The 10,204-nt window shown below is 42.6% G+C and overlaps 1 protein-coding gene across 4 annotated transcripts; it reads right to left on the reverse strand.

Annotated features, from left to right (window-relative positions):
• Position 1: 1 nt before the first annotated feature.
• On the reverse strand, positions 2-8,408 carry LOC122417130 (titin homolog). Of its 4 annotated transcripts, none has more exons than XM_043430403.1 (3): positions 7,551-8,408; positions 5,734-7,157; positions 2-5,301 (listed from the first exon to the last, which is right to left on the reverse strand). In XM_043430403.1, the coding sequence occupies exons 1-3, from the start codon at positions 8,178-8,180 to the stop codon at positions 483-485; spliced, it is 6,873 nt and encodes a 2,290-aa protein (XP_043286338.1). In that variant the 5' UTR covers positions 8,181-8,408; the 3' UTR covers positions 2-482. The 4 variants fall into 4 exon arrangements, with proteins under 4 accessions (XP_043286338.1, XP_043286336.1, XP_043286337.1 ...); XM_043430401.1 differs by having other exon boundaries at positions 2-3,249; positions 3,466-7,157; XM_043430402.1 differs by having other exon boundaries at positions 2-2,668; positions 3,101-7,157.
• Between the last annotated feature and the right edge of the window lie 1,796 nt (positions 8,409-10,204).

Consider the following 10,204-nt stretch of genomic DNA (forward strand, 5'->3'; position numbering starts at 1 on the left):
GTGTGGATTTTTATTTTATTTTTATACCACGCTTATTCAAGGATTACAATTCCATGGAATTCTAAAAAGTAAAGTTCGTTGACTGTGGCTCACAGTAAGTCGCTGGTTGAGACACCTTTTCTGGGATTCAGCACTTCGGATTTTCCAACGGATAGTTGCTGACGTTTTTGATTTGTTTTCCATTCATTCGGATAATGACGGTTCTTTCGTTGACTCGATAAATTCTGGATTGGAGAGGTGCACCCTGTTGATTTTAGTTCATAACGGCTTTCTCCATTTGCTCGGTACTTGGGACGAATTCGAATGTTTTTTTTTTAGATATTCGAAACTTTCGGTAACATTGGAGAATTGTGTTGATTTCTATTCACAATTTTCTTATAAACCGAGGAAGGTGTCTCCGGTGTTTTCGAGACCTTATTTTATGGGATCGTGCCATTTTTCGGTATATTCTCCTCAGAGGATGTTGATGTCGTTTCTAGTGTTTATGAAAATGTAGCTTTGGTAACTAATTCAGTTTTTTTTTTAGTGACTTCGACGGAGTCTCTCACCACGGGGACTCTCAAATTTTTGTCGACAATTGTTTTCACCACAGTTATCGTTGATGACTTTTTTAATGCGGACGAATCGTCGAATCTTGAAGTTTCAAGGACAGATCTCTTGGAAACGATCGGGTCTAAAAGCTTGGGTGCTGGTGCAGTTGTGTCAGCAACTTCTCCGAAAGCTTCTTCAACAGCAGTTTCCGGGGTTACATTGATAGCCCTTTTAACGAACGCGAAGTGCAATGCACGCTTTTTTGGGTGTTTAACATCGGAAACGTCTTCGATTTTTTCATTGATTGTATCGGTGACTTCTACAGCAGGAGTCATTGCTGACCTTTTCGATGCCGGACTTTGAGACATGTTTTCGGGTTTCTCGTTACTTTTTTCCACTACTTCTGGAACTACAGATGATTCGTCAGCGGATACTGGAGTCGTTGCTGACCTTTTTGATTTCACACTTTCAGGCGCGTTTTCAGTTTTCTCATTATTTTCTTCGACGACTTCTGGAACTACAGATGATTCGTCAACGGATACTGGAGTCGTTGCTGACCTTTTCGATGCCGGATTTTCAAACTTGTTTTCAGTTTTCTCGTTATTTTCTTCTACGATTTCTGGAACTACAGATGATTCGTCGATGGATACTGGAGTCGTTGCTGACCTCTTCGATACCTGAGTTTCTGGAATATTTTCTGTTGTCTCGTTACTTTCTTTCACGACTTCTGGAACTACAGATGATTCGTCAGCGGATACTGCAGTCGTTGCTGACCGTTTTGATACCGGACTTTGAGCCATGTTTTCATTTTTCTCGTTGCTTTCTTCGACGACTTCTGGAACTACAGATGATTCGTCGACGGATACTGGAGTCGTTGCTGACCTTGTTGATGCCCGACTTTTAGACGTGTTTTTAGTTTTTTCGTTATTTTCTTCGACGACTGCTGGAACTACAGATGATTCGTCAACGGATACTGGAGTCGTTGCTGATCGTTTTGATGCCGGACTTTGAGCTATGTTTTCATTTTTCTCGTTACTTTCTTCGACGACTTCTGGAACTATAGATGATTCGTCGACGGATACTGGAGTCGTTGCTGACCTTGTTGATGCCCGACTTTTAGACGTGTTTTTAGTTTTTTCGTTATTTTCTTCGACGACTGCTGGAACTATAGATGATTCGTCAACGGATACTGGAGTCGGTGCTGACCTTTTTGATCTCAGACTTTCAGGCGTGTTTTCAGTTTTCTCGTTACTTTCTTCGACGACTGTTGGAACTACAGATGATTCGTCAACGGATACTGGAGTCGTTGCTGACCTCTTCGATACCTGAGTTTCTGGAATATTTTCTGTTTTCTCGTTACTTTCTTCGACGACTTCTGGAACTACAGATGATTCGTTAACGGATACTGGAGTCGTTGCGGACCTTTTTGATGCCGGACTTTGAGACATATTTTCAATTTTTTCCTTATTTTCTTCGACGACTTCTGGAACTACAGATGATTCATCAACGGATACTGGAGTCGTTGCTGACCTCTTCGATACCTGAGTTTCTGGAATATTTTCTGTTTTCTCGTTACTTTCTTCGACGACTGCTGGAATTACAGATGATTCGTCAACGGATACTGGAGTCGTTGCTGACCTCTTCGATACCTGAGATTCTGGAATTTTTTCTGTTTTCTCGTTATTTTCTTTGACGACTGCTGTAACTACAGTTGATTCGTCAACGGATACTGGAGTCGTTGCTGACCTCTTCGATACCTGAGATTCTGTAATGTTCTCTGTTTTCTCGTTACTGTCTCCGACGACTTCTGGAACTACAGATGATTCGTCAGCGGATACTGCAGTCGTTGCTGACCGTTTTGATACCGGACTTTGAGTCATGTTTTTATTTTTCTCGTTGCTTTCTTCGACGACTTCTGGAACTACAGATGATTCGTCGACGGCTACTGAAGTCGTTGCTGATCTCTTCGATACCTGAGATTCTGGAATATTTTCTGTTTTCTCGTTATTGTCTTCGACGACTTCTGGAACTACAGATGATTCGTCAACGGATACTGGAGTTGTTGCTGACCGTTTTGATGGCGGACTTTGAGCTATGTTTTCATTTTTCTCGTTACTTTCTTCGACGACTTCTGGAACTACAGATGATTCGTCGACGGATACTGGAGTCGTTGCTGACCTTGTTGATGCCCGACTTTTAGACGTGTTTTTAGTTTTTTCGTTATTTTCTTCGACGACTGCTGGAACTATAGATGATTCGTCAACGGATACTGGAGTCGGTGCTGACCTTTTTGATCTCAGACTTTCAGGCGTGTTTTCAGTTTTCTCGTTACTTTCTTCGACGACTGTTGGAACTACAGATGATTCGTCAACGGATACTGGAGTCGTTGCTGACCTCTTCGATACCTGAGTTTCTGGAATATTTTCTGTTTTCTCGTTACTTTCTTCGACGACTTCTGGAACTACAGATGATTCGTTAACGGATACTGGAGTCGTTGCGGACCTTTTTGATGCCGGACTTTGAGACATATTTTCAATTTTTTCCTTATTTTCTTCGACGACTTCTGGAACTACAGATGATTCATCAACGGATACTGGAGTCGTTGCTGACCTCTTCGATACCTGAGTTTCTGGAATATTTTCTGTTTTCTCGTTACTTTCTTCGACGACTGCTGGAATTACAGATGATTCGTCAACGGATACTGGAGTCGTTGCTGACCTCTTCGTTACCTGAGATTCTGGAATTTTTTCTGTTTTCTCGTTATTTTCTTTGACGACTGCTGTAACTACAGTTGATTCGTCAACGGATACTGGAGTCGTTGCTGACCTCTTCGATACCTGAGATTCTGTAATGTTCTCTGTTTTCTCGTTACTGTCTCCGACGACTTCTGGAACTACAGATGATTCGTCAGCGGATACTGCAGTCGTTGCTGACCGTTTTGATACCGGACTTTGAGTCATGTTTTTATTTTTCTCGTTGCTTTCTTCGACGACTTCTGGAACTACAGATGATTCGTCGACGGCTACTGAAGTCGTTGCTGATCTCTTCGATACCTGAGATTCTGGAATATTTTCTGTTTTCTCGTTATTGTCTTCGACGACTTCTGGAACTACAGATGATTCGTCAACGGATACTGGAGTTGTTGCTGACCGTTTTGATGGCGGACTTTGAGCTATGTTTTCATTTTTCTCGTTACTTTCTTCGACGACTTCTGGAACTACAGATGATTCGTCGACGGATACTGGAGTCGTTGCTGACCTTGTTGATGCCCGACTTTTAGACGTGTTTTTAGTTTTTTCGTTATTTTCTTCGACGACTTCTGGAACTACAGATGATTCGTCAACGGATACTGGAGTCGTTGCTGACCTTTTTGATTTCACACTTTCAGGCGTGTTTTCAGTTTTCTCATTACTTTCTTCGACGACTTCTGTAACTACAGATGATTCGTCAACGGATACTGGAGTCGTTACTGACCTCTTCGATACCTGAGTTTCTGGAATATTTTCTGTTTTCTCGTTACTTTCTTCGACGACTTCTGGAACTACAGATGATTCGTCAACGGATACTGGAGTCGTTGCGGACCTTTTTGATGCCGGACTTTGAGGCATGTTTTCAATTTTCTCCTTATTTTCTTCGACGACTTCTGGAACTACAGATGATTCATCAACGGATACTGGAGTCGTTGCTGACCTCTTCGATACCTGAGTTTCTGGAATATTTTCTGTTTTCTCGTTATTTTCTTCGACGACTTCTGGAACTACAGATGATTCATCAACGGATACTGGAGTCGTTGCTGACCTCTTCGATACCTGAGTTTCTGGAATATTTTCTGTTTTCTCGTTATTTTCTTCGACGACTTCTGGAACTACAGACGATTCGTCAACGGATACTGGAGTCGTTGCTGACCTCTTCGATACCTGAGATTCTGGAATGTTTTCTGTTTTCTCGTTACTTTCTTCGACGACTGCTGGAATTACAGATGATTCGTCAACGGATACTGGAGTCGTTGCTGACCTCTTCGATTCCTGAGATTCTGGAATGTTTTCTGTTTTCTCGCTACTGTCTCCGACGACTGCTGGAACTACAGAAGATTCGTCAACGGATACTGGAGTCGTTGCTGACCTTTTTGATGCCGGACTTTGAGGCATGTTTTCAATTTTCTCGTTATTTTCTTCGACGATTTCTGCAACTACAGATGATTCGTCAACGGATACTGGAGTCGTTGCTGACCTCTTCGATACCTGAGTTTCTGGAATATTTTCTGTTTTCTCGTTATTTTCTTCGACGACTTCTGGAACTACAGATGATTCGTCAACGGATACTGGAGTGGTTGCTGACCTCTTCGATACCTGAGATTCTGGAATGTTTTCTGTTTTCTCGCTACTGTCTCCGACGACTGCTGGAACTACAGATGATTCGTCAACGGATACTGGAGTCGTTGCTGACCTTTTCGATGCCGGACTTTGAGGCATGTTTTCAATTTTATCGTTATTTTCTTCCACGACTTCTGGAACTACAGATGATTCGTCGACGGATACTGGAGTCGTTGCTGACCTTTTTGATGCCCGACTTTCAAACTTGTTTTCAGATTTCTCGTTACTTTCTTCGACGACTGTTGGAACTACAGATGATTCATCAACGGATACTGGAGTCGTTGCGGACCTTTTTGATGCCGGACTTTGAGACATATTTTCAATTTTTTCCTTATTTTCTTCGACGACTTCTGGAACTACAGATGATTCATCAACGGATACTGGAGTCGTTGCTGACCTCTTCGATACCTGAGTTTCTGGAATATTTTCTGTTTTCTCGTTATTTTCTTCGACGACTTCTGGAACTACAGACGATTCGTCAACGGATACTGGAGTCGTTGCTGACCTCTTCGATACCTGAGATTCTGGAATGTTTTCTGTTTTCTCGTTACTTTCTTCGACGACTGCTGGAATTACAGATGATTCGTCAACGGATACTGGAGTCGTTGCTGACCTCTTCGATTCCTGAGATTCTGGAATGTTTTCTGTTTTCTCGCTACTGTCTCCGACGACTGCTGGAACTACAGAAGATTCGTCAACGGATACTGGAGTCGTTGCTGACCTTTTTGATGCCGGACTTTGAGGCATGTTTTCAATTTTCTCGTTATTTTCTTCGACGACTTCTGGAACTACAGATGATTCATCAACGGATACTGGAGTCGTTGCTGACCTTTTTGATGCTGGACTTTGAGGCATGTTTTCAGTGTTCTCGTTATTTTCTTCCACATATTCTGGAATTACAGTAGAGTCCGAAGTTTCTTCATCGACAGTTGGAGTTGTTACTGACCTTTTCGATTCCGGAGTTTCTGGAGCATTCTCAGTTTTCTCGTTAATTTCTTCGTCGTGTTCTGGAACATCCGATGTTTCCCTATCGACTGTTGCAGTTGAGGCTGACCGTTTCGAAACCTCGGTTTTAGAAACGTTTTCTTTTTTTCCGTCTTTTTCTTCGACAACTTCTGGAACTAAAGAAGCATTTGATGTTTTTTCATTGACTGTCGTGGTTGTTGCTGACCTTTTTGATACCCCTGTTTTAGTCACGTTTTCGGTTTTTCCGTCATTTTCTTCCACAATTTTTGGAACGTCTGTAGCATTCGAAGCTTCCCCATCAACCGTTCGAGTTGTTGCTGACCGCTCCGAAACCTCAATTTCAGAAACGTTTTCAGTTTTTCCGTCTTTTTCTTCGACGATTTCTGAAACTACAGGAGCATCCGATGTTGTTTCGTCGACTATTGGGGTTGTTGCTGATCTTGTTGATGCCTCGGGTTCTGGAACGTTTTCAGTTTCCTTTTTAGTTTCTTTGACGTCTTCTGGCTTCTCGGTATCGTTTGATATTTTCGTTTTTTCTTTCTTCACGAGTTTTGAATGGACTGCGCACCTTTTCGATACCTTTTTTTCCAAGCCGTCTTCAGTCGTTTCAGTACTACCTTCGATATCTTCTGGTATCTCGGTATCGTCTGATGTTTCCGTTTCTTCTTTCTTCGCGAGTTTCCGATGGAATGCGCATCTTTTCGATACCTTTTTTTCTGAGCCGTCTTCAGTCGTTTCAGTACTACCTTCGATATCTTCTGGTATCTCGGTATTGTCTGATGTTTCCGTTTCTTCTTTCTTCACGAGTTTCCGATGGAATGCGCATCTTTTCGATACTTTTTTTTCTGAGCCGTCTTCAGTCGTTTCAGTACTACCTTCGATATCTTCTGGTATCTCGGTATCGTCTGATGTTTCCGTTTCTTCTTTCTTCACGAGTTTCCGATGGAATGCGCATCTTTTCGATACCTTTTTTTCCGAGCCGTCGTCAGTTTTTTCACTACTACCTTCAGGAGCGTCCGATGTTTGTCTTTTTACAACGCCCGTAGAAGTTTTTGGTTCCAAAGTAACAGTTTCTTCCAACTCTCCGGCAACCTGAGAATCGTTGACGATGCTAACAGTAGTCGCGCTTCTTGCAGCAATAGTGTGATTCGATTCATTTTCTAATGCGATGTTCTTTAAGTCGAACCATCCCTGCAAGAAACCTCGTTTTGGAGAGATGCCGGTAACTTCGCTCGATGCTTCTGACGATGGAGGCTGTTCGAATACTTGAACGGGTTCCTCGATCACCTGAAAAATCAACCCTTGCATTCAGTTGAAATTCCAAAGTTTCATTGATCAAAAATGACATAATTAATTACATTCGAAGCATACGTTTAACGAGATTTATAAACTTCATTTAAAATACGTAAAAAGTATTTCATCGCTTCATAAAATCTCAATTAATGTAAAATTATAGTTTTCGTGAATTTCCCTGAAAGTGAAAAAAGTAAAAATATAATTGATTATGAAAACGAGACAAATTCAGCTCATAGCTTCATTGAGTTCGATTAAAAATGAAATTCGTTAGTCAATAATATTATAAAAATGATTAAAAATTCAACAAAATCGACGAAACTTCATTATTTCGCATCTGAAAAGAGTAAAGTGAATTGATTGGATCGAATAATTGATTCAACATACCTCGTGATTAGCGTAGCGCAAAGGTGTTTCGTCAGTACTTCGATAGAAGTTGAAGTACGTAGCGAGGGCTGGTTTCTCAGCGACGTAGATCGGGTTCTTAACGAGGAGGGGAACGAGTCCAGGTCGTTCGACGATGAGAGGTATTTTTTCAGAGTTGCGAGCCAACAAGTTCAAAGCGCTTACTTTGCCTTCGGCGGTCTGGGTAGTGGACTCCGATGTCGCAGGATTCTCGGTGAGGTTATCAGCAGTGGTCGTGGATTGCGCAGGTTGAACAGTATCGTCACTGCTGTCTGAGGTTGTTGAGGGAACTTCATCGTTTTGGGAGGTTTCCTCGGATTTTTGGGTCGTTTGAGGTTGAACGGTTGTTGGGTTTTTTTTATCCTCTTCGTTGTTCACGGACGCGTTGTAAATGATTATTTTATTGAATATATTGAAACTGCCGGGGCCCCAAAGGTTGGCGAGAATGCTCGGTTTTTCAGTTTGCGATGGCAAGATTTGGCTGACGTATCCTTGAGCAGCTTGGATCGCTTCTTTGGCACTGTCGGCAACGTACGATCCCGCGGATTGAACAGCGTCAGAGACGCCTTGTGGGATTCCAAGCGTCTTCGTCTCGTTGATCGTGTTCATCATCGGTAAATCGAATCCAAAAATATTGGATCGATTCTGGGTGACGGTGACGACGAAATCAAGCGTTTGCGGCGGCGATGTAACTTCGATGGGCGAAGCCGTTGAATCGTTCACGGTTTTCGGTAGGATTGAAGAAAATTCTCGAATTCTTTCCAGCAGCGTTTTGCTGTTATCCAAAAAAGAGTTTTTCTCTTGGACGTCATCGGAGGGATTGTTACGGCGGTGGAAACGGTGGAGATGACTTTTGGAATAATGTTTGTCTTCTCGTTGCAAATGTTGATCGTCCTCATTCTTTTCAGAAGAATCGGTTTTATCGGTTGCTTCAGATTTTCCGTAAATAGTCAAAGTTTCCTGATATTCATTGCAGAGCGGGACACCGATGTCGGGGAAACAGTTTTTCGCGACCAAGGTCGCTGTGACGGGGGAATTCAACACTTTCGTCACGGATATGACCGATGGCGGAGTGGCGATCTCACGCGGAACGGGGTTGCTCGTGGAAATGATGAGATATTTACCTTCCCTTCTTCCATGTGCGAACTCGAGCCCCGGCGTAGCTGAACGGATACTGAAATGACGGTTTTCCTCGTTTTCGGAGCCTTGCACTTGGTCATTCGAGGAACCATCAATTTCCATTACTCTCGTCACTTTGGGCGTTAAAATTTCAGACACGCGATCATCGTGCTCGAGGGAGGCTGCTCTCTTCGATTTTTCAGCGAGCTCTTCCGCGGTTTCCGTCGCGTTCTCGTCCCTCCTTCTTCTACTATTATTCTCGTATTCGCTCTGATATTTTTTCAGGTTCGTTAAACACGGAGGCGCGTTCGGCTCGGGCACAACACACACTGATTGACGCCATTTTACGATTTCCACGACTTCAGGAGTCACCGGATTTTGCGGCACTTCTTCACGCGTTTCTCTCTCGAAGCCCAAAAAATTTCGCAAGTCAAGCGACACCGCACTCGATATTAACGTCGCTAATATCAAGTACTTCAACGATTCAACCATTCTCGATTTTGAAAGAGTACTCTTCTCAAGAACTCACACGATACTCTGATCATCAGCACTTCGCTGGGGTTTATATCACCGTACAGAGGGTGCACTTGAAAGAGAGAAAAAGTGGGGATGGCGACACCCCCAATCGGATCGAGAAGGAACGGTTTAAGAAATTTCCCTCCTATGACCGAGGACAAATCCAGACGAGCTAATTTTAATGGCTCGGTCTCCGAAGCGTGAGAGGGGGGGGGGGGGGGGCAGTCGTAATAAAAATTTTTGACCTGCCCGGGGGGGATGAAGCAAGGAGTTTTCCACGGGCGCATACTCTCGAACGATTCTACAAGAAAATGATGAAACTTCTAGTAAATTCTATTTCACGTTACTTCCATTATTTTTCCTTTCACACTCGAGTTCCAATGCGATTTCATGCCTTATCGTTTTTTTCAAACATCTATCATTTTATATTGTAGCATTTAGCAACATTTATTTCAGAGCGACTCCGCAGAAGCAACAAATTTCGAGTATTCGTAGCTTGGAAAAAATAACCACTGGAAGCGAGCACGAAAAAATATCGAATGGCGACGCAAGTCGTCGCGGAATGATACGAAGCGCTCTCGTCGATCGAGTTTTCTTCGATTTTGTTCAAATTCGATTCGCTCATGATTATATTTCATGTTTTCTTTTATTAATAAAAAAAAATCGAAGGGACGAATAAATTTGATTGCGAATGAAGTTTTTTTACGATCAGAAGTAATTTTATTTCGAGAATTTTTAGCTACTCGTTGTTCTTATTAGGAGATGAAAACTGTTGAATAAATTCTCAGAAGATTGAGACCGGTAACGAGCAGCAGAAACAAACGCTGATTGGAAGGCCGAATCGGAGTGATATAATTTCAAGTTTAAAGGCCTGTTTTTCGTGCAATAATACACATTCGAAACGAAGCGTTGTGCGTCATCAGCAGAAATACCGGCGAGATTTAAACTTTCGGAGGATCGCGAAGGTGGAAGACGCCGCGTTCGGACGTTTTTGGAGTCGG

Source organism: Venturia canescens, chromosome 10, assembly GCF_019457755.1.
Source record: "Venturia canescens isolate UGA chromosome 10, ASM1945775v1, whole genome shotgun sequence".
Lineage (NCBI taxonomy): Eukaryota > Metazoa > Arthropoda > Insecta > Hymenoptera > Ichneumonidae > Venturia > Venturia canescens.

Coding starts and splice junctions, on each gene's coding strand:
- LOC122417130 (XM_043430400.1), bottom strand. CDS start 8,180: ATGATGAACACGATCAACGAGACGAAGACGCTTGGAATCCCACAAGGC. Junction 7,158..7,550: donor TGCGCTACGCTAATCACGAG/GTATGTTGAATC, acceptor TTGATTTTTCAG/GTGATCGAGGAACCCGTTCA.